Below are 24,510 nucleotides of genomic sequence, written 5' to 3' on the forward strand. Positions count from 1 at the left end.
TACTATTAAAAACCGAGGCGAAATGAAAATTTAACGTGTTCGCTATGCGTTAGCTGTCTGTCACGATACTGCCCGAATTATCTGTTAATTGGCCAATCCCACTTCGAATCTCTTTTTCTTTTGTTTACATATCTAAAAAACCTTTTAGGATCCGACTTGCAAATTACCGCAATGTTTACTTCGTACCTCCGTTTCGCCTGTTTGATTAAACTTTTGACTTGTCGTCTTGCTTCAGAGTATCGTGTACTATTTTCGGCAGAGTTATCGGTTTTCTTTTGCCTATATAACAAGTTCCTCTTTTGGAGAGCAAGTTTGATTTCATTATTAAACCACGGATGATTTATAACTTTTCGGGTTGAGAGAGAGAGAGAGAGAGAGAGAGAGAGAGAGAGAGAGAGAGAGAGAGAGAGAGAGAGAGAGAGAGAGAGAGAGAGAGAGAGAGAGAGAGAGAGAGAGAGAGAGAGAGAGAGAGAGAGAGAGAGAGAGAATCAACATATTAGGTAGAAAATAAATGAAAATACCCACAAATCTCATGATCAAGTTATCCTAATAAAGTTAGTAGTAGTTTTGATATCATTCGTAGTCCCCCCAAAAAAGTAAAAAGTTCCAATAAATAAATGAAAATCGTTCCAATATTAATGTTGGGCTGAACAGAAGAATACGATTACGTGATAGGACGCGGCGCCGAAAATGAACGGAACGGGGAATACAGATTGTTGGTGAGGGGGAAAAAATTAATATACCACACGAACGATACTTGTTTCATTCTCTCTCTCTCTCTCTCTCTCTCTCTCTCTCTCTCTCTCTCTCTCTCACACACACACACACGCACGCACACGCACACACACACACACACACGCACACACACACACACATTATATTCCAATGAATCTTGTATTTTTTCGACGTTGACGGGTCCGCCTATCAGCGGTTGGATTACACATGCCACGCGCCCTGATAATGAACAATGAAACAAAATTAAATATATATAATGTGAGTGTGGTGAGGGAAAGGGGAGGGGGAGTTGAGTGTGTGTGTGTGTGTGTGTGTGTGTGTGTGTGTGTGTGTGTGTGTGTGTGTGTGTGTGCGCGCGCGCGCTTTACAGGAAATGGGTCATGTTCGGAGAGAGAGAGAGAGAGAGAGAGAGAGAGAGAGAGAGAGAGAGAGAGAGAGAGAGAGAGAGAGAGAGAGAGAGAGAGAGAGAGAGAGAGAGAGAGAGAGAGAGAGAGAGAGAGATTTACATAAATTTACTTAAAATATCAGACCACACAGACCCCATGCTCCAGACTAAGTGATCTGTCCTTAAACCTAAGTGATTCTACATTAATCAGATGACTCCAAAACTTTGCATTTCAGCTCCTGTTAATATGAAGTTGAAGGAAGTGTTGGTCGAGCTTGTTTCTAAAGGAGTCAATCGTATTACATTACATGGGAGCTTATTCCATTCTCGCGCTTCAACGTTGGTGAAGAAAAATTTGGTGCAGTCTGAATTTACTTGTCTACGTTTAGGTTTTGTGCCATTATTCTTCGTTCGCAAAGTGTCATCGATCATTAACAATTTTGTTTTGTCCACATTCGTAAAGCCACTAAGTATTTTAAAACATTCGATCATTTTTCCTCGGAGGCGACGTTTCTCAAGAGAGAACATGTTAAGGGTGGAAAGACTCTTGTCATAGGGTTTGTTGCGCAAGGAAGGGATCATTTTTGTTGCCCGACGCTGAACACCTTCTAGTTTAGCAATGTCCTTTGCATGGTGGGGAGACCAAGACTGTACCGCATATTCCAAGTGGGGTCTGACTAAACTATTGTAGATTTTTTTTTTTACAACAAAGCAGACAGCACAAGGGCACAAAAAAAGGGAACAATAATATAAAAAAAAAAGCCCGCTACTCGCTGCTCCTACAAAAAAAAAAAAAAAAATCAAAAGAGGTGGCCGAAAGAGAGGTCAATTTCGGGAGGAGAGGTGTCCTGATACCCACCTCTTGAAATAACTCAAGTCGTAGGCAGGAAGAAATACAGATGAAGGAAGATTGTTCCAGAGTTTACCAGCGTGAGGGATGAAAGAGTGAAGATGCTGGTTAACTCTTTCATAAGGGGTTTGGACAGTATAGGGATGAGCATGAGTAGAAAGTCGTATGCAGCGGGGCCGCGGGAGGAGGGGAGGCATGCAGTTAGCAAGTTCAGAAGAGCAGTCAGCGTGAAAATAGCGATAGAAGATAGAAAGAGAGGCAACATCGCGACTGAATTTAAGAGACAGAAGACTATCAGTAGGACAAGGAGAGCTGATGAGACGAAGAGCCTTAGACTCCACTCTGTCCAGAAGAGCTGTGTGAGTGGAGCCCCCCCACACGTGAGATGCATACTTTATACGAGGGCGGACAAGGCCCCTGTATATGGATAGCAACTGCGCGGGGGAGAAGAACTGGCGGAGACGATACAGAACGCCCAACTTCGAGGAAGCTGATTTAGCGAGAGAGGAGATGTGAAGTTTCCAGTTGAGATTTTGAGTTAAGGATAGACCGAGGATATTTAGTGTTGAAGAAGGTGACAGCTGAGTGTTGTCGAAGAATAGGGGATAGGTGTTTGGAAGATTGTGTCGAGTTGATAGGTGGAGAAATTGAGTTTTTGAGGCATTGAAGGACACAAGGTTCCTTCTACCCCAATCAGAAATGATAGCAAGGTCTGAGGTTAAGCGTTCTGCAGCCTCCAGTCTGGAGACGTGTACTTCCTGTTGGGATGGCCTTCTGTTGAAAGAAGTTGAATAATGCAGAGTGGAGTCGTCGGCGTATGAGTGGACAGGACAGTTTGTTATGGAAACAAGATCATTGATGAATAACAGGAAGAGAGTGGGTGATAGGACAGAGCCCTGTGGAACACCACTGTTGATAGGTTTAGGTGAAGAACAGTGACCGTCTACCACCGCAGAGATAGAACGGCCGGAACGGAAACTGGAGATAAATGAACTGAGAGAGGGATAGAATCCGAAAGAGGGCAGTTTAGAAAGCAAAGACTTGTGCCAGACTCTATCGAAGGCTTTCGATATGTCTAGCGCAACAGAGAAAGTTTCACCGAAACGGCTAAGATAAGAGGAAGTATTACTTCCTTATTTTTTGATAAAATTTTTATTTTAAGAAGCCCAACATTTTGTTCGCTTTATTTGCTGCATTGATGCATTGTGAGAATTTGAGGTTTGACGCGATTTTGACACCAGGTTTGACGCCGCGCATTTCGTAATCGAACTTCTTATTTCTTGTTCCGACTTGAAGGACCTGGCACTTGTCTACATTAAAGGGCATCTCCCGTCTATCAGACCAAGCTGAAATTTTATGCAAATCCTCTTGGAGGCTTTTCCTGTCTTCGTCAGTAAGAACCGAGTTACCAATCTTTGTGTCGTCTGCAAATTTACTAATGGAACAAGAGTCCCGCCCGGCGACAAAGTCATCCTCCTCCCCCCAGAACACCTCGCCACAGCCGCCCCAGGAACATCTATACCTCCTTGCGCCCACACCCTGTTCCACTCCTGTCCCTGCTCTCCCCTAGTAGGACCACTCCCACAGAATTTTCAACCATTGCAAGAGGAGTGGCCATACTTGAGGCACCTGCCGCTGGCTAAGCTGGTGCGACTACTGCTACCGCGAAGGTCACACCACAGCTAACTGCCGTGCCTCCCATGCCGAAGAAAGGCACGAAAAGATCTACCGCCAGTTGTCCGAGCAGACAGCCGTCACCTCCCTCCTCATCGAGACACTAAACAAGCACCTCACACACCCTCCTTTCCCCAGTTACCAAGCGTCTCAGCGCCAAGCACCTCATCCCTCTCAACACCCCCACACATCCTGGAATTATGCCGGCCGACCCAACCTTCCAAGAGAAACTGACGATTATGTTTAATAACATCAGAGGCCTCCAAACTAACATAGGAGATCTAACACACTCTTATGTTATCCCGTACTCCCCAGACATCATAGCCACAGTGGAGACCTTTCTCAATCCCACCATTCCCGCCAACTTTGGGCATATTCAAGGGTACTCTAGATGGCACCGAAGAGACCGAGCCCACGGCACCTTCGGGGGAATCGCAGTCTGCTTCCGTGTCGGTCTTGCTGTGGAGGCCCTCGATGTCGACATGGAACGCCACCTCGAAATGGCATTCTTCAGGCTGTGGATAAGACAACCCGACTCCATCCTGCTCTGTGTATGCTACCGGCCACAGTGGCAGGGGAGCGACCCCATCCACTCCCTCCACACAAATCTCGACACCCTTCTGCTCCAGCATTCCTGCAAACATCTCATTGTGGTGGGAGACATGAATCAGTACTTGGTGGCAAGGCAGCTCGAAAACCTTCTGACCATGTACGGCCTCATGAACCACGTTGATTTCCCTACACATATCTCCGGCTCCTCCCTGGACCCAGTCATTACAGACCTGCCAGAGGAAGTGGTCACCTGTCATCCCCTAGGTATGGTTGGTTCCTCTGACCATTCTGCTGCGCTCACCACCATCAAGACCTCAATAGAACACGACGGAGCCACCGCCCGTGTGAACTGGTTGTGGTCCCGGGCAGATTGGAACAGCCTGAAAGCAAATCTGGACTCCATCGTGTGGACGGATATCCTCCACGGAGACGTCAACACCCAAGTGGAGAACTTAACAAACCTTCTTCTGTCTCTGCAACAAGAATATGTGCCCAGCCAGTCATATAAATCAAAACCAAATGATCAGCCATGGTTCGGCTATCAGTGCAGGATAGCCGCGGACACCAAGAGTAGGGCTTGGCTGCGCTACAAGTCCAATCCTTCTCAGCATAATAAAACCTTACACAGAGAAGCCTGCAAGAACATGAGCCGGGTGCAAAAGCAGGCTATACAACGCTGGAAGGAGGTAATGAAGACCAAGCTCAGCGGCCAGTCTGTGGGTAGCAAGGAGTGGTGGAGTGGAGTGAAACAAAAACAAGGCCTCTCAGCCGACAACGCCATCCCACCCCTCGTCAGGCCAGATGGGTCAGTGGCTATGCGCGACAAAGACAAGGCGGAGCTACTGGCGGCCCACTTCTCTTCCAAAATGTCAGTACCGGATCCCCTCCGCGCCCCCCCGAAGCTGCCATCCCTCACCAGGGCCTCTCTGGAGAGTCTCAAAGTCACCACAGAGGAGGTAAAAAATCTGCTGCTGCAAAAAGACCCCAAGAAAGCCCTAGGGCCTGACAACATCAGCCCTCACCTGCTAAAAAGATGCGCTGGCCAGCTCGCCCTACCACCTTCCACCATCTTCAATAACATCCTTTCCACCTCCAAGTGGCCCACACTTTGGAAGAAGGCAAGAGTGGTGGCCATATACAAGAAAAAAGGCAAACAGGACCCAAAGAACTACCGCCCAGTATCCCTCCTCTCCACTGTTGGGAAAATCTTGGAGTCCCTTATAACAACCAAACTCACGGCCTTCCTCGATGCCCACCATCTCCTCAACTCCAAGCAATTCGGCTTCCGGCAGGGAAGATCTGCTGCTCCTTAACTCTGCCTCATGGAACCACTCGCTGGACAGGGGACTCGAGACCTTCGTCGTGGCTCTTGACATAGCCGGAGCCTTCGACAGGGTTTGGCACCAAGGCCTCATCGCCAAGCTGAAGAGCCTAGGTGTGCGAGGCGCCCTCCTGCAACTCATTGGGGACTACCTCCAGGACAGGGCGTTACAGGTGGTGATTAACGGCCACACCTCAAGCCAGCACCCCATCAATGCAAGCGTGCCCCAGGGCAGCGTACTAGGGCCTCTACTGTGGAATGTTTATTTCAATGACATTCTCCAGCTCATCCCTGAGGCCCAGGCGTACGCTGACGACTGCACCCTTGCCTTCACCAGCGACAGACAGGACTGGCAAGGCACCCTGGCCCCTGGCAAAACGCAAGCAATGGTAATATCCCGCAGGCGAGATATCAACAATCTAGCCGGGCCGGGGATACAACTGGAGGGGAAAACGCTACCCCTTCAAGACTCCATCTCCATTCTCGGAGTGGAGTTCGACGCGGGACTCTCCTTCACCAACCATGCTAAAAAAATGTCAAAAATGCAGAATGGAAACTCAGCTTTGTACGGCGCATCTCCCATCTACTTGACGCCAAAGGGGCTGAGGTGCTTTACAAGGCACAAGTACGCCCCCTCATGGAGTACTCCCCCCTCGCCTGGTCCTCCTGCCCTCCATCCTACCTTGCAACCCTGGATCGTGTCCAGGCCAGAGCCCAGCGTCTGATACAGCGCACAGGTCCTCAGCACGCGCCTGGCTCCCTGCAACCTCTCCAGGAGCGCAGGGATGTGGCAGGCCTGTGTGTAATGTTCAAGGCACACAACCTAAACACACCCCACCTGGCAGCTCTCAAGCTCCCCGCGCCCCCAACCCCCATACACTCCACCCGAGCAGCACCCCACAAACAGGAACAAGTGGCTGTACCCTTCTCCAGGACAGAACACCACTTCCGCTCCTTCCAGCCCCGCTACAGCCGCCTGTGGAACCAGCTTGTTCGCCACACTGACCTCCACCATCGCGCGTCACTACAAGACTTCAAGCGGGAGGTGAACAGCTGGATTAGGACTTCTAGGCAGTAATTCAATGTGTGTCTTGTATGTAGCTATAGATAGATGAAGCTTAAAACCTTCAACTTTAGCACAATCTTCTGTAAGCCCTGTTTAAATAAAAGAGAGAGAGAGAGAGAGAGAGAGAGAGAGAGAGAGAGAGAGAGAGAGAGAGAGAGAGAGAGAGAGAGAGAGAGAGAGAGAGAGAGAGAGAGAGAGAGAGAGAGAGAGAGAGAGAGAGATATGGGTAATGTATAGGAGGTGAAATAAAGGGAAATACACACACACACACACACACACACACACACACACACACACACACACACACACACACACACACACACACACACACACACACACACACATACACAGATGATCGTTACGTATGCGATGATTTTTAATTTACTTCAATATTTAAGATATATTTCACCGGTAGTCAATTTTATTCGTTTCTCTCCCCGCCTGTAAACATATAGAGGTCGGTGGTAGAGGAGGGAAGGAGATAGGGAAGGGGAAGGATGGAGGATGGACAGTGAAATTAATGGTCAGTCTACGCTCTCACACAACAAGTACTTCCAAAGGCCACAAAGGGGATTATTCGAGCTCTCATCGGCGCGCCAGCTCACCCAATTCATCCCACTGCATTTACCGTTTTTTGGACACTTTTGACGCTTAACTAATACGAAAGGACATCAATAACTAACCATTTTAACGAGAACTATTAATTACTCTAGTTATTAGGGTGCGGGAGGCAGCGTTTGGCTTATAAATCGATAAATATAATAGACTAGGGGCGGAAAACTGGCACCACTAGCTCTCACGAGTGTTATTTTCTCATGTTGACGGTGCAGAAGCCTTGGCAAACTGCGTACCACCAGGCTCATGAAACTGCCCATGGAAATACTAACACAACAACCTCCACGGAAGCCTTATCAAATGTGTGTGTGTGCTTCTAAGCCCCGAAGTGTTTGAGAATATTGTTCTTAATTAACATTGCGAGAAAAATAAGTATGCAATCTCCATGTAAAGTTTATCGCACGGTAGAGAAAAAACAAATAGATCTCAGGATAGTGGAAAAGAAAATCCCTCTCAGCAGAACAGGAGAGAAAGAAACTACAAAATTAGATTAAGCGGAAATGAGCGTAACAAGAAAGCGTTCTCGTTTGTTTTATTTTGTTTCCATGTAATTGTTTTATTTTTGTTCCTAGTGTAGTATTTTTTTGTGGAGTGTTCCTCTGTGTTTTGTTGTTTTGTGAGTTTTCATATGTTTTTGTCGTTTTTTGCTGTTGTTGATGTTAATGTTGTTGTAGCAGTAGATGTTTTAGCTCCTGTTACATTGTTTATAGGAATGTGTGAATAGATGAATTAAGGTGCACAAGAAATTACTATCAAACAAAGGCGATGAATATTTTACTACGATATATGAGCGACGGTAGTACGGAGTCTTATTTAAATAACAAGATCAAATGCAAGAAAAGAGGAAAAATGCGACGCTGACTATTAACCAATGATCACTTCTCCGGCCTTAAGAAATGCTGCGTCGCTCCCGTTACGATTCACTGCGAAGATTTTGTTTTCTTATGAATTGGAAAATGAAAAAAAAATCATCCCTCCGTTAATAAGTTCACCGTTGAATTATTAGGAAGTATAGTGTATTTAAAAGGTATTTATCGTATTAATTTTGTTATTAGAGAAACATACAATGATTAAAATGTTTGCGATAATAATAGTAATAACAACAATAACAATATTAATAATAATAATAATAATAATAATAATAATAATAATAATAATAATAATAATAATAATAATAATAATAATAATAATAATAATAATAATAATAATAATAATAATAATAATAATTATAATTATAATTATAATAATAATAATAATAATAATAATAATAATAATAATAATAATAATAATAACAGCGACAATAGTAATAATAGAATAACAGAAAAGGACAAATGTAAACGATGAAAAAAGTTAATATATAAAATGTACGAACAAATTTGAAACGCACGACAATACTCCATCTATATTAGCTATTCGAGAGAGAGAGAGAGAGAGAGAGAGAGAGAGAGAGAGAGAGAGAGAGAGAGAGAGAGAGAGAGAGAGAGAGAGAGAGAGAGAGAGAGAGAGAGAGAGAGAGAGAGAGAGAGAGAGAGAGAGAGAGAGAGAGAGACCCATACCTATCCTTCTCTCCTTCACCACGCAACAGAAGTTCTTGGCCGTTCCTCAACACTCCCTTCACTGCACGTTCGTTTTTATACTCGTCCCACCACGTTCGTCGTTACTTTCTCTTCTCTTAATCCTCCTCCTCCTACATTTTCCTACCTACTTTCTCTTTTTACTTCTTATTTTTTGCTATCCTTCTTTTCCCTCTCTCATCTATACCTTATTTTTCTCCTTAATTTACCCCCGTTTTTGTTACGTTTGTTTATTAATTAATTTTCTTTGACATTTTGTGCTCTTCTATTTTATTTGTCGTATGTTTTTATGATTTATTTTTAACCTTTTTTATATGAATTTTCGTGTGTATTATTTTTGTTATTCACAGCTTTTCACAATGGTAAAGCGAAATTTAGTGGTTCCTTTTACCTGCTGAGTGACTGTTCAGGTGTAGACGTCAGGTAAAGGGACGCCCAGGTATTAGTAACCAAACAAAATAACAATATGAGAGTGCAGGGAAGTATTAGAAATCGATGGCGGACTAATATTTCTCTACGGCCATGATTGTCTGTACACACACACACATACACAAACACACACACACGGAATAGGGGACTTCTTGAAGCTTATTTAAAAATGTTGATGATGGTATAATTAGTTAAATGTTATGTCAGTTGTTGATAGCAAATACCTGATAATCATATGAGGAATTATCAGACGTAAATAGCCTCATGGTTACGTTCATCATTTGACTAAAATAAAGTGTTGATAAAAAGTAAAATTCGTCAAATATCAGGCAGTTGGTTATAATAAATACCTGGTGATTATAAAGAATGAAAGAATGTAAATAGCCCATTAGTTAAGTACGTTTAATATTTTTTTTTTAAGGTTCAGCTTATGGCACCACTAGACTTTCTTGGCGGGACCTGATGGTCGACCCCAACCCGTCATGGCGCAGGTGCGTGTTTATAGTGGCGCCATCTTGCTTGGGTCATGCTGACACCCGTAGCTCATCTTTGATCGTCTCTTTTTAGAGAGGTAGAATCCAGAGTTCGGGTTGAATGGTGGTCTTCATGATAGTATATGGGTAGTCTCAGGCCACTCGGCGGTGACTGAAAAATCACAGCTTGTGGTGGCGGGCGGGACGCGAAACTGAGTAGTTCTATACGCGGCGCTGGAACGCTAACCACTCAGCCAATTATAAAACGAATCTTATAAACAGGTTAGTAGTATTAATGAGACACATACATCGTCTCGCGTTGATATAATGTAATATGAGAGGAATTTTTTTTTTAATAATATGGGAGGCAGTGGCTGAATGAATAGCGTGACGGCGCCGCGTCCAGGACGACGCTGGCTCGCGCCCCACGAAGTGCCACAAACTGGGATCTATCAGTCACCGCCGAGTGGCCTAAGACTACCTGCAGGCTGTCCAGAAGACCACTATCAACCTGACTCTAGATTCTAGGATCAAAGATGAGCTCCGGGAGGGCAGTATGAGACAATACATGGCGCCACTATAAAATTTTGCCTGCGCCACAACGTGCTGGGGCCGACCATCAGGCCCTACCATGAAAGTCTATCGGCGCCATAGGCAAAAACGTAAAAAGGAAAAGTGTAGTACGACGCAGATTGTAGATAGATACATGATACATATAAGTGAAATAAGTTCAAGAAAATGAAAGAAAGGGACGTAACATCAGGAAGGTCTTGGGTAATATCAAAATAATGAAAAAGAACTGTCCTAAATGATTATATAGAGTATGGGAAAAAAGTGTTGAAGATATGAAAACAGCGATGCAGTAAATACTTAAACAAGGGAAAAAGTTAAATAGATGCAGAAACCGTAGGGTTGGAAGATATCCATATGGTGCGTAGGTGTTGGGAAGGTTGGCAAGGTATGCGAAAAGTGTTGATATGAAAATAGCAAGAAAGTAAAAGAATATATAGATACATGTAGTGGAAACAGTTGAAAGAAAAGAAAGAATATGTCGTAGCCTTGAGGGAACAACTTAACTCCTTAGTAAAACCTTCCTCCGTTGGGTCTCGTGTCTCCTTAATACCGGCGGCGGCGCGGGAAGAGGCAGGAAAAGGCTTTGCGAACTCGCCGGACGAAGGTTTCCCTCCTCGCCGCCTCGTCCCGCTGGCCCGCGAACTTGTTGACCGCCTTGAAGATCTTCTTGAGCGAGGGTCGCCGTGCAGGGTTTGCGGCCATGGCGGCCTCGGCCAGCACGTCCAGGGCGGGGTAGTACCTGTGGCAGGTGTCCAGGATGTTGCTGAGGACGTAGCCGAGGGAGAAGACGTCCCCGGCGCGCGAGCAGCGGCCGCCGCCCAGCAGCTCCGGGGCCAGCCAGGGCGTGCGCCGCGTGCTCGCTCCCACAAAACCAACCCTCGTGCCCAGCCGCTGCGCCGCGCCGTAGTCGATGAGCGACACCTGCAGGCGGCCGTCGGCGCCCCGGCACACCGCCACGTTGTTCTCCTTGATGTCGTTGTGGGCGTAGCCGCGGGCGTGGAGCTGCTTCACGCCGAGGGCGAGGGCCACGAAAGCAGCCAGCCTGTCCGTCTCGCGGCGAGCGAGGCGGGGCAGGTCGCAGAAGGTGTTGTGGCCGCGGAAGGTGGTGAGCATGGCGGGGAAGCCGAGGCTGGTGCCCAAGGCCTTGGGTGCCCCCGCCGCGCCGTCTAGGTCCAGCAGGACGTCAAACTCCTGGTGGAACATGGCAGCGAGGCGGCGGTCCCTGGCCAGCTTGAGGCAGCACAGCTCGCCCTCCTCCTCCACCAGGTACACCTTGCACGTGGCGCCGCGCCCCAGCACCTGCTTGTGCTCGGCCACCAGCGTGTTGATGCGCTCCTGCGTCAGCTTCACGAGGCGGGTGCTGTGTGAGAAAGACATGGCTCGTTGTGTCCATGACTATATAGGTGTCGCGATCCAGCACCTAACCTCGGTTGGCGGCGCGGCAGCCTGGGTTGGTGTGCGGAGACTGGAGTTGACACTGCATAGGCCGCAACTCAGAGCTGGACGACACACACACACACACACACACACACACACACACACACACACACACACAATGCTCACTCAGACCACACATACACACATTCCTGGAAAAAGAAGAGAGAGAGAGAGAGAGAGAGAGAGAGAGAGAGAGAGAGAGAGAGAGAGAGAGAGAGAGAGAGAGAGAGAGAGAGAGAGAGAGAGAGAGAGAGAGAGAGAGAGAGAGAGAGAGAGAGAGAGAGAGAGAGAGAGAGAGAGAGAGATACATATATACCACCCGGTGGTTGCATGTTAATCAGTAATGACTGTGTCCTCATTCTCAGTAGCCCTATTTGCAGCTAGGGAGCTGATGTGTATGTTTGAGTATATTGTAGAGATGGATAGACAGGCGAACAGGCAGAGAGGCAGACAGACAAATTAATAGATAGAGGGATAGGTAGGCAGAGAGAAAAAGAGATGCAAAGAGTTCATATATAGACAAATGTTCAGAAATTTTTCAGAACTTACGTATCTTAGGGCTCAAGGCATTCTCTTGTCCATAGGTAGTTATCACTTCGAATTGGTTGTCTCTTTGTTATATATAGACAAATGTTCAGGTATTTTATAGGATATATCTTTGGGCTCAAGGCATTCTTATCCATAGATAGTTATCACTTCGAATTGGTTGTCTCTTTGTTATATATAGACAAATGTTCAGGGATTTTATGGGATATTTCTTTGGACTCAAGGCATTCTTATCCATAGGTGAATGTCACTTTAAATAAGTTCTCTTTTTGACTAATTAGATTCAAACTACTTTTCTTTTTGAATCAGAATTTTTTTTTTTTTCCTCTTTTCAGGTGAGCTGCTGCAGAGTGGCTTGAAGGCCGTGTTTGGGAGCAGGCAGGGTAAGTGTGAGTGACCTTCACATTCTTTGTCATCGTTGTTTTTTGTTATTCACAATGTGTGCGTGCATGGACCGGCAAGCTTCAATGGACGAACGCTGAAGTGTGTTGTTCTGTGTCTGTACAGCCTCATCGTTTTTGGCCTTTTTCATTTCATAATGCTTTTCCTGTATTACAATGGCGCTGCATGTTAGCTTTTTTTGTATACTTACCCCGTTGAAGTAGTAATATTGTGGTTTATTGTATTTTCTGAACTTTTTCGTAACGCTAAATCAAACCGGAACACATCTTGTATGTTTTGTTTTGTTTTCATCTATAATGCTTTTCCTTTGTATTAAAATGGCGCTTAATGTTAACTTTTTTCTACACTTACCGCGTCGAAGTAGTAATTTGTACTTCATCTCATTTTCTGAACCTTTTCCGTAACGCAAAATAAGAACAGCGCGCTTCACGTTCGTTTTGGTCTTTTCCATCTGTAATGCTTTTTCTTTGTGTTAAAATGACCCTGAATGTTTACTTTTTCTACACCTACCGCGTCAGGAAGTAGTAATATTGCGGTTTGTCTTATTATCTGATTTTTTTTTTTTTTTTACGGCAGAGGAGTCAGTTCAGGGGCATAAAAACGAAAACAAATGTGAAAAAAAAGCCCGCTACTCACTGCTTTTAAAAAGAGTTAGAGGAGCGGCCGAAAGATTGGTCAGTTTCGGGAGGAGTGGTGTCCTGATACCCTCCTCTTGAAAGAGTTCAAGTCGTAAGCAAGAGGAAATACAGATGAGGAAGATTGTTCCAGAGGTTACCAGCATGAGGGATGAAAGAGTGAAGATGCTGGTTAACTCTTGCATAAGGGATTTGAACAGTAATGGGATGAGCTTGAGTAGAAAGTCGTGTGTGGCGAGGCCGCGGGAAGGGGGGGGCATGCAGTTAGCAAGTTCAGAAGACCAGTCAGCATGAAAATATCGATAGAAGATAGAAAGAGAGGCAACATGGCGGCGAAATATAGGAGGTAAAAGACTCAGTAAGAGGAGGAGAGCTGATGAGACGAAGAGCCTTAGACTCCACTCTGTCCAAGAGACCTGTGTGAGTGGATCTCCCCCACACGTGAGATGCATACTACATTCTTTGGAGGACAAGGCCCCTGTATATTGATAGTAGATGTGCGGGGGAGAAGAACTGGCGGAGAAGGTACAGAACGCCCAGCCTCGAGGAAGCTGATTTAGTAAAAGCAGAGATATGAAGTTTCCAGTTGAGATTCTGATTTAAGGATAGACCAAGGATGTTTAATGTTGAAAAAGGTGATAGCTGACTTTGTCAAAGAATAAGGGATAGTTGTTTGGAAAACTGTGTCGAGTGGATAGGTGGAGAAACTGTCTTTTTGAGGCGTTGAAGGACACCAGGCTCCTCTTGCCCCAATCGGGAATAATAGTCAGGTCTTCTATTAAAAGAAGTTGAGTAATGCAGAGTAGAGTCATCGGTGTAAGAATGGATAGGACATTTCGTTTTGGAAAGAAGATCATCTATGAACAACAGAGAGTGGGAGATAGGACAGAACCCAGCGGAGCACCACTATTAATAGGTTGAGGGGAAGAGCAGTGACCGTCTACCACAGCAGAAATAGAACGGTCAGAGAGAAAACTTAACATAAAGGTACAGAGAGAAGGATTAAAACCGTAGGAAGTTAGTTTGGAAAGCAAAGATTTGTTCCAGACACTATCAAGGGCTTTTGAGTGCTAGGAGTGGATGACCAATAGTCAGTTAGGAAGGCAAGGAGATCACCAGTAGAACGCCCCTTCCGGAGCCCATATTGTCGATCAGATAAAAGGTCAGAAATGGAAAAGTGCTTTTGAATCTTCTGGTTAAGTATAGATTCAAAAACTTTAAATAGACAAGAAAGCAAAGCAATAGGACGGTAGTTAGAGGGATTGGAACGGTCACCCTTCTTAGGCACAGGCTGTATGAAGGCATACTTCCAGCAGGAAGGAAAGGTAGATGTTGACAGACAGAGGCGAAAGAGTTTGACCAGACAGGGTGTCAGCACGGAAGCACAGTTTTTAAGGACAATAGGAGGCACTCCATCAGGTCCATAAGCCTTCTTAGGATTGAGGCCAGAGAGGGCATAGAAAACATCATTCCTAAGAATCTTAATAACAGGCATAAAGGAGTCAGGGGGGGGGGGGTGAGTAGGAGGAACATGGCCAGAATCGTCCAGAGTGGAGTTTTTAGAGAAAGTCTGAGAGAAGAGTTCAGCCTTAGAGATAGATGAGACGGCGGTAGATGCCAGAAGTCACGGGAATAATTAGAAAAAACGCTAAATCATACTGGAGCGCATCACGTCAGTCTGGAGAGCCCTGTAATTACCAGTATGGCTCCCGTAAAGGACGCCGCCCCCGGAGCTTCCCTAACTGGATTTTGGTTATTATCTCTAAACGACTTTGGAATCGCTTTGATGGTGCGTCGGATACAGCAGCGAGTCTCCCTTAAAGGGTTAATGCGGGTGTTTAATTCGAGTGTATTGCTTGATAATAGTGTATGTTTTTCTCTATATATGTATTTCTTTTCTTTTCTTTAGTTCTTCCTTGCGAGACTTTGATTCTTTCCCTACAAGTCTCGCGTTGTGTAGCAAAGACTAAGCTCAGTATTCTCAGCCGCCTCCGCCTCCCACGTCAACTGTTTCCAAAGGCCGAAAAGGAGATTGATCAGATTTTCATGAGTGTTTGTACAGAAGAAGGATAGAACTACCACCAGGGTCAAAAACGTACCTGCAGAAATGCCCAAAACTCCTACGAAAGCCTTGGTAAATGTGTGTGTGTGTGTGTGTGTGTGTGTGTGTGTGTGTGTGTTAGTGTGTGTGTGTGTGTGTGTGTGTGTGTGTGTGTGTGTGTGTGTGTGTGTGTGTGTGTGTGTGTGTGTGTGTGTGTGTGTGTGTCCTTGGGCGCCGATATGTGTGGGTATTGTGGGGGTTTTGTTTTTTCATTCATGGCACAAGAGCCAGACCACTACCAGGGTCATAAAAGTACCTCGGGAAATGCCCAAAAAACTCATACGAAAGCTTTGTCAAATGTGTATGTATCCTTGGGTACCGAAATGTTTAAGAATATGACCCTATGTATTGCCTAGTAGACTTTAATTAAACGATATATTCACTTAACTTTCGCGTACATAAATACAAAGTCGGTAACCTGTCGAGCTATGGATGTCCCCACTCACAGGATCGAAATCTTTGTGGCTGTGAACTCGAAACATGTCAGAGGTTCAGAACACAAGCGAAAGGACGAGGAATATATACGAGACTTTTTTTATATAGTAAAGGAAGCAACTCAAGGGCAAAAAGAAAATAATAATGCGGAAAAAAAGCCCTCTGTCCAATGGTATTCAAGTATGTGTGTGTGTGTGTGTGTGTGTGTGTGTGTGTGTGTGTGTGTGTGTGCTTCGCTAAACATAACAGTACCCGCTACACTCCTCTCACGAAGCACTAATGAAGCCGGGAACACACGCATGAAAAATCCACTAAATCTTATTATGTGATATTAATGCATTCCCTTAGATGTCGAGGAGGTATTTTCCTGACGCCGTAACGTGCATTGTTAAGACGAGAGACGAGCTGATGGGATTAATAAGGATAATAATGATGATAATGATATGATGAAATAACTGTAGCACTTTCTTATTCTTTTTTTACTTTTATCATCTTCCACTGCTTGTCATTTCCTCTCCTCCTCCTCCTCCTCCTCCTCCTCTTCCCTCTCCTTCTCCTCCTCTCCTTTCACACACTTCCTCGCACATAATGATGATGATGATAATGAGAGAACAGACAAGGAGTTGCACTTTCCTCTTATTCATTTCCATTATCATCTTCCTCTGCATCACTCACTCTCCTCCTCCTCCTCCTCCTCCTCCTCCTCCTTCTTCTCCTCCACCTCTCTGTTATTCACTCTCTACCATCTTTCTCACTACATCACTCTCTCCTCCTCCTCCTCCTCCTCCTCCTCCTCCTCCTCTCCCTCCTCCTCCTGTCCCGGTCGCCCCTCGCACCTCATCCGTCAGCTTCCCTTCCTTTCCTCGTTCACACAGCCGCAAAACACGCTCCCGTTGTCTTCATTGCTCCGCTAAGGGCGTCACACCTAATGAGGCGAGCGGTAATTGGCTTGGGGTGAAGTATATACGTAAAGGAGCTTCTGTGCATGACGGGAAACTTGAGTAATTACGGTTTTATAATTACGTGCGAGAGAGAGAGAGAGAGAGAGAGAGAGAGAGAGAGAGAGAGAGAGAGAGAGAGAGAGAGAGAGAGAGAGAGAGAGAGAGAGAGAGAGAGAGAGAGAGAGAGAGAGAGAGAGAGAGAGAGAGAGAGAGAGAGAGAGAGTGAGTGAGTGAGTGAGTGAGTGAGTTAATCTAATGCACAAGGTTGCTGGAGGGGAGACTGTTAATTTAAGGTAACGTTTTATTATCAAGGGTCCAGTTATCTGTCTCGGTCTTAGTCGTTGCTTCATATGGTATCTGAATCTGGATAATAATGCGCAGGGCACCTGTATAGGTGCATAACACGCATATTTGTTGGCTGTTGAGGGGCCGGGGTAGCCGAGTGTGCAGGGGAGGGAAGTGAATCAAGTGTAATTGTTAGTATTGGTGTGTTGTGGTGACAAGTGAGTGTGTATTTGTTTTTTTGAATGAGTATTGTACCGCAGTCTAAAATCTGTTGAGGGAGGCTGTTCCAGTCACGTATGGTGCGTGGAAGGTATGAGTGCTTGTATGCGTCAGTGTTTGTGTGATATGTTTGGTATTTATGGATGTGTGTGTTACGAGTACGTTGACTGTTTGCGTTGTGTAGGTATGTTTGTGGGTCAATGACAATGTGAGTGTTTGTGATCGTGTACATACGTGTAAGTCTGTGTGCTTGTCTGCGTATGTGAAGAGGTTCCATGTTATATCTGTTGTTTGATCCGTGTTGTGATGCCAGGCGTTCGAGTGTAATTGTTTGTAATGAACCTTGACGCCTTGATGTTGATTTGTTCTAGCCTATCAATGTTTTTGTGTGTGTGAGGATCCCACACCGTGGAGCAGTATTCCAGTGTTGGTCTCACAAGTGTGTCATAAGCTATGTGTTTAATGTCAGGTGTGCAGCTAAGTATATTCCTCCTCAGGAACCCCAGTGTTCTGTTGGCTGTGGCACTGATATGGTCTATGTGGGTGTTGAATTTCAAGTTAGTTGAGAGATGGATGCCAAGGTACTTGTGTGTGAACTGATTCCAAATCTGAATTATGGAGAGTGTAAGTGTGATGGAGGGGGTTTTGAGCTCTGGTGAATCTTAATAGTTTGCATTCGTCTGGTCGGAAGTGCATCTGCCAGGTGCCCTCCCACCGCTCGAGGGCGTCCAAGTCGTTTTGTAGTAGTCTGCAGTCGTCAGTAGTCTTTACTGCTCTAAACAGTAAACTATTGTCGGCAAAGTTTGGTGGAAGATTTAGGCGTTGACAGTGAAAGATCGTTAATGTACAGGAGGAAAAGAAGGGGCCTAGAACGGTGCCTTGTGGGACACCTGAAGAAACAGGGACAGTGTCGGATGAAGATCCGTCAAGAAGAACACGTTGAGTCCTGTTAGTAAGAAATGCAGTGATCCAGTGAAGAATAGGTCCTGAAATACCGCAGTATTTCAATTTTAATGTCAGTCTTTTGTGCGGGACTTTGTCGAAGGCTTTGGCAAAATCTAAAACAATAGTGTCAACTTGTTTAATGTCACGTCAGTCAAGTAGCCTTGTAATGTCGTTATTTGTAGTGATGAGTTGCGATTCACATGAGCGTTTAGGTCGAATGCCGTGTTGTGAGTCAGTAAGGATGTTGTTTGCGTCAAAGTGATTCATTATGTGTTTGAGTATTATGTATGTGTTCGAAAATTTTACATGGAATCGATGCTAGTGAGATGGGGCGATAATTGGCAGGGTCAGTCCGGTCACCTGTCTTGAATAAAGGATTAATGTTTGCCAAAAGCCACTCAGAGGGTAATGAGGTGGATGACAGTGATTGGGTGAATATGGCCTGAAGGATGGGGGCAAGGATGGGGGCAAAGGACTTAAGGATGAAGGCGGGAATGTTGTCGGGCCGTGTGGATTTAGTTGTGTCGAGTCCTTCCAGGAATTTCTGTATTCCGTTAGTCGTGATGTCAAGGGGGGCTATGGGGGGAAGGGGCTGTGTGGCATGTTTGGTGTCAGGTTGTGTTCTTGTGTGTACACCGATTGGAACTGTGTGTTGAGTATTTGGGCTTTGTGATGTGGGCTGGTTACTAATGTGTTAGTGTTGTTTTTAAGTGATGTAATCGTGTTAGTGTTTTGTTTGCGCCTCTTAAAAAAAAAGTTTTTTCTTTTTTTTCTTACCTTGTCTGCGAGGTAAGTTGCTAGGCTACGAGCGATCAGTGTCAATTCTCGCCTCATTAACATAGCAGCCATTCACTCAACTAGACATTCAGACACCAGAACACATAACAAACACATTTTCTAGCATTTACTCATGTTATTTGTTACCCTTTCTTATATACAGGTTACGAGTGGGCAGTTTCAAATCCCACCTCATCATATATATCATATCACCCATTCAAACTAACACATTAACTAGACTTGGACACCCAGAACCACATGATAAACACTTTTTTATACCATTCATTACCTTTTATTAAGTTACCCTTTCAAATTTACAGTGAATAGTGTGGAAAAGAAAACCTGGAAACAGTGCAAACAGTATAAGTTGCCAGTTACCGCCAGCGAAGGTGACCCGTCATTTCCTACGCGCCCTGGATAATGGTAAGTACTACTTGCTTGTGTTTGTAGCTTGTTCGTGTGGTTACTTCATGTTTTTTGTGTTTTTTTGAGAGTGTGGGGTCTCGGCTGGTTAGGTGAATAATGATGTGTAATGACCCCCCCCCCCTCTCTCTCTCTCTCTCTCTCTCTAAGTTTTTTTTACTGGGCAGACTCCTTACGCTCTTATGTTCTTACGTTCCAGGCGTCATTAGTATGTCTTCCACCTACCTGTCTATCTGTCTGTCTGTCTGTCCACTAATCTGTGGTGCTTACCTCTCTATACATTACACCTTGCTTTATATTGTTCTTGTATACGTTTCTAGCTTTAAAATAAGGCTTTCATGTTATCGTATCTATGATGCAGATTCACATGTAATAAGGAGAGAGAGAGAGAGAGAGAGAAAGAGAAAGAGAAAGAGAAAGAGAAAGAGAGAGAGAGAGAGAGAGAGAGAGAGAGAGAGAGAGAGAGAGAGAGAGAGAGAGAGAAGGGTTCCCTGCTCATTATTTTCGACCTCTGGGTACTGCCGGGACCTCACACACCGCAGTATCGACAAAAATACCAGTATTGCCGATACCGGTTTCCTGAAATAATACGGGTACGCCTCTTCCCGGTATAAGTCATGGCACCGGTAATACCGGTATTTCCTCAAAATATCGGTAATACCGGTGACGGTATTTACTTTTGAAATGGAATTTTTCCCCTGCCTATACTTGTACAATATGTAACTAAAATCGCACAAGGTAGTTTTAGGACACTTCTAGCTTTTATTATTTTTTTGCATGAATATAATTTTTAACATAATGAAGATAAAATAAAAATTCAAATATCCCTAAACATTTATTTTGGGGTATGTGTGTAATAATGATAACAATGATAATAATAATAATAATAATAATAATAATAATAATAATAATAATAATAATAATAATAATAAATGGTTTAACTAGAAAAGTTCATCATAGTAATAGAAATACTAATGATTATGAAAATAAAAGTAGTAAATAACAAGCGTTAATAGCACAAAAACTGTACTTGATGATCGGCGTCACATGACCCTCCAACACACACCCAACATTTTCTATTATGCACCTCGGGGTCTAAAATGGAGAATGCTGAAAAGTAAAGATGGCGCCACTGTAAATACTTGCCTGGACCACAACGGGCTGGGGCCGCCCATCAGGCCCTACTATGAAGACCTACCGGCGCCACAGGCCAAGACGTAAAAAAAAAAAAAAGCTGACTGTTTGTAATGCTATGTTGTAGGGTTCATCAGGGCTAACAAATGTTATTACACAGTGTCATGTCTACAATGCATAGGCAAGCCAGGAAAACAACTTAAAGAAAACAACAACAACATTTAGAAGATAGGTAATCTGTTGATCGGCGTCTGCGACGCCGAAAAAAAAAGAAATGGTAATAGTTAAGCTATGTACGCACACAAACAGTTTCCACTCGTGGCCCGGGCAGGAGGAAGCCTAAGGCTTCTTTCAGACGGCGCGGGCACTGCCCGCGTCCGCGTTTAAGCGCGGACACACCCGCTTCCGCGTACCTTTTCAGACGGCGCGGGTGAAAACCACCTGCCACCCACGGGCCTCGTCATCTGGCTCACCAGTTTGTGTTCTGCACGCACTAATCATGGACCGTGATCGCCTTCGTCTCCTCTACCTATTGCATTTGCGAAAGAAGAAGAGACATAGAAGGAGATTATGGATTCATCCCTTGATTGCTGAAAGGAGCAAGACTGGAGCATTCACGTGACTTGTCCCACAGAGCTGGTCTCTCTTGCACAAGGGATATCAACTGCTCTGTATCAATATTAGCCTCCATATTAAATGCAAGGGGACAGTCACGCACAACCAATCACGTTGAAATCCAGCAGACTATTGAATGAGTTTCCTCCGGAGAAGTGCGCGGGTCGCGGGCCTGCCCGCGACGTGTGAAGACATGCATTAGACGCTGTACCCTGTAGCAACTAGGCGCGGAGGCGGGCCCGCGGGCAACCCATGGGGCGCCCGCGCTGCATTTCGCTCGCACGCGGGCGATCGCCCGTGGCGGGCGACGCCCGCGCCATGTGAAAGGTTACATTGAAAACATCAGTAAACTAATTAGTTTAAGCGGGTCCGCGCCTAAGCGCGGACGCGGGTATCGCCCGCGTCGTCTGAAAGGAGCCTAATATGTGACGCCATGCGCCAAACTGACTCCTTACCGTCCTGAAGTGAACAGACTGTAAAGCATATACAGACTGTGATCTAAGTGAATATATTACTTGAGTTTCATGTTAACTTCTTCACTCTGAGGCGTATGTCGCTGTGGAGAAAACGAGTCATTTTCACTTTGCTCTGAGCCCAAAAGCATTTCGTATCTGACGGGCATGTGAACAGCGAAACATTTCACTGACCCACGAGCCGATTTCGTTCACATGAGATAATGTCACACATTATGGACCATTCTCTCTCTCTCTCTCTCTCTCTCTCTCTCTCTCTCTCTCTCTATCAAAGCTCCTCTGACCATGAAACTACCTCATAGGCGTAGAGAGGAGAGGTATGTGGTGGAATATACCCGAAATAATTAGCATGTCTGTCTATTTATCTGTCTATCTGTCTCTCTCTCCCTTTTCCTCGTTCTCTTTCCTTTTTCTCCTCTTCTTCTCATTCTCTTCTTCAGTCTTTCTTTATCTATCTTTCTTCCTCTTCAACGATCTACTTCTTTATTTTCCTTCATTTTCCATCTTTCTTCTCTTCTTTCTCTCTCGTCCATTCTGCTCTTTCCCTTCTCCTCCTTCTCCTCCTCCTCCTCTTACTAATTCCTCTTTATCCTCCTCTTCTACGAATCTCATCTCACATGTATTTCCCTTCTTGCCATCGATCTCTTCTTCAATTATCGTTCTCCTGTTCTTCATTGTATTTCCTCCTCCTCTTCCTACTCCTCCTCCTACTCCTGATCCTCTTTCAACCTTTCAGACCCTTCCTCAGCCCTTCGTAATATCCGCTATTCTTATTACACACACTGATGAGAATGAGAGACCGAGTGAGTGAGCGATGCAGTGAAAATATAAAAAGAGGATCGGGGGAAGGGTGAGACGGAATAGAGTGACAGAGATGGACGCAGAACTACGCATTATGAATCACAAGGATAGAGAAGAAGGAAGGGAAGGGAAGGGAAAGGAAAGGAAGGAAAGAAGGAAAGGGAAGAAGGAAGGAAGGAAGACGCGAAGATAAAACCAGTGGAAATAAAGGAAAATGGAAATAAATCAGCTGAGAGAGAGAGAGGGAGAGAAGGAGAGAGAGGGATGGTGAAAGATAGTACAAGAGAGAGAGAGAGAGAGAGAGAGAGAGAGAGAGAGAGAGAGAGAGAGAGAGAGAGAGAGAGAGAGAGAGAGAGAGAGAGAGAGAGAGAGAGAGAGAGAGAGAGACACACACACACACACACACACACACACACACACACACACACACACACACACACACATGTAGATGTTCGTTACGTATGCGATGATTTTTAATTTACTTCATTATTTAAGATATATTTCACCGGTAGTCAATTTTATTCGTTTTTATCTCCGCCGGTAAACATATAGAGGTCGGTGGTAGAGGAGGCTGAGGAGGGAAGAGGAAAAGGGAGGGGAAGGATGGAGGATGGACAGTGAAATTAATGGTCAGCCTACGACACGCGGCGCCTCGCGTTATACAGCGCCAATAACTGACACTTTAAATATACGTGACGCAAGCTCCCTACACCGTGCCGACAGGGACGGGACGGGGCACGGGGGTTGGCCGGGAGACGATAGCGGCGACGTGGGGAGCAAAATGGGCTTGAGGGACACGGAAGCCACGGCGGGGAGGCATTTTTTATAGTAAAGGAAGCAGCCTAAGAGCAAAACAAAAACAAACAAACGAGAGAGCCCGCTAGTTGGGAATACTTCACCATGAAAAAAGTAAACTACATGATATAGCGGGAAAAATGCACACCTCGATAAATAGTTTAACCATAATTATGAACTTTACATTTCTGCCCGAAATCGTGCCAAATCTATTCTCCGACTAACCAAAAATTCTTTCATTAATAGAAAATGCCAAAACCTTGCTTTCTCTAGCTCTTCCCGTGACTTCTGGCATCTAGCCAAAAACATCTCCAACTTTACTTCTTCATCTTTCCCTCCACTCCTAAGTCCTGACGGCAACACTGCCGTCTCATCTATCTCTAAGGCTGAACTCTTCTCTCAAACTTTTTCTAAAAACTCCACTCTGGACGATTCTGGGCATATTCCTCCTACTCATCCCCCCTCTGACTCCTTTATGCCTGTTATAAAGATTCTTCAAAATGATGTTTTCTATGCCCTCTCTGGCCTCAATCCTCAGAAGGCTTATGGACCTGATGGAGTGCCTCCTATTGTCCTTAAAAACTGTGCCTCCGTGCTGTCACCCTGCCTGGTCAAACTCTTTCGCCTCTGCCTGTCAACATCTACCTTTCCTTCTTGCTGGAAGTATGCCTTCATACAGCCTGTGCCTAAGAAGGGTGACCGCTCCAATCCCTCAAACTACCGTCCTATAGCTTTACTTTCTTGTCTATCTAAAGCTTTTGAATCAATCCTTAACCGGAAGATTCAAAAGCACCTTTCCACTTCTGACCTTCTATCTGATCGCCAGTATGGGTTCCGCAAGGGGCGTTGTACTGGTGATCTCCTAGCCTTCTTAACTGACTCTTGGTCATCCTCTCTGCGCCGTTTCGGTGAAACTTTTGCTATTGCGCTGGACATATCAAAAGCTTTTGATAGGGTCTGGCACAAATCTTTGCTTTCCAAACTACCCTCCTACGGTTTCTATCCTTCTCTCTGTACCTTTATCTCCAGTTTCCTTTCTGACCGTTCTAATTCTGCCGTGGTAGACGGTCACTGTTCTTCCCCTAAATCTATTAACAGTGGTGTCCCACAGGGTTCTGTCCTATCTCCCACTCTTTTTCTGTTGTTCATTGATGATCTTCTTTCCAAACCAACTGGCCTATCCATTCCTACGCCGATGATTCCACTCTGCATTACTCAACTTCTTTTAATAGAAGATCCACCCTACAGAAACTTAACGACTCAAGGCTGGAGGCAACAGAGCGCTTAGCCTCAGACCTT

At 45.1% G+C, this 24,510-nt stretch overlaps 2 protein-coding genes across 2 annotated transcripts in view; one reads left to right on the forward strand and one right to left on the reverse strand.

Moving 5' to 3' along the window:
* Positions 1–10,790: 10,790 nt before the first annotated feature.
* On the reverse strand, positions 10,791–11,624 carry LOC126993376 (serine/threonine-protein kinase PAK 4-like). The gene has a single exon (XM_050852438.1). The coding sequence runs from the start codon at positions 11,622–11,624 to the stop codon at positions 10,791–10,793; it is 834 nt and encodes a 277-aa protein (XP_050708395.1).
* Positions 11,625–17,176: 5,552 nt separating this feature from the next.
* LOC126993377 (uncharacterized) overlaps positions 17,177–24,510 on the forward strand; it is a 39,257-nt gene continuing 31,923 nt past the window's right edge. The window contains exons 1-2 of the mRNA XM_050852439.1: positions 17,177–17,247; positions 19,291–19,393. The gene's annotated coding sequence lies outside the window, so the exon portion shown is untranslated. The remainder of the gene's footprint in view (positions 17,248–19,290; positions 19,394–24,510) is intronic.

This window comes from Eriocheir sinensis, unplaced genomic scaffold (assembly GCF_024679095.1).
Source record: "Eriocheir sinensis breed Jianghai 21 unplaced genomic scaffold, ASM2467909v1 Scaffold608, whole genome shotgun sequence".
Taxonomy (NCBI): Eukaryota; Metazoa; Arthropoda; class Malacostraca; order Decapoda; family Varunidae; genus Eriocheir; species Eriocheir sinensis.

What these genes read in the sequence shown, in the direction of transcription:
- LOC126993376 (XM_050852438.1), bottom strand. Translation starts at nt 11,624, where the DNA reads ATGTCTTTCTCACACAGCACCCGCCTCGTGAAGCTGACGCAGGAGCGC.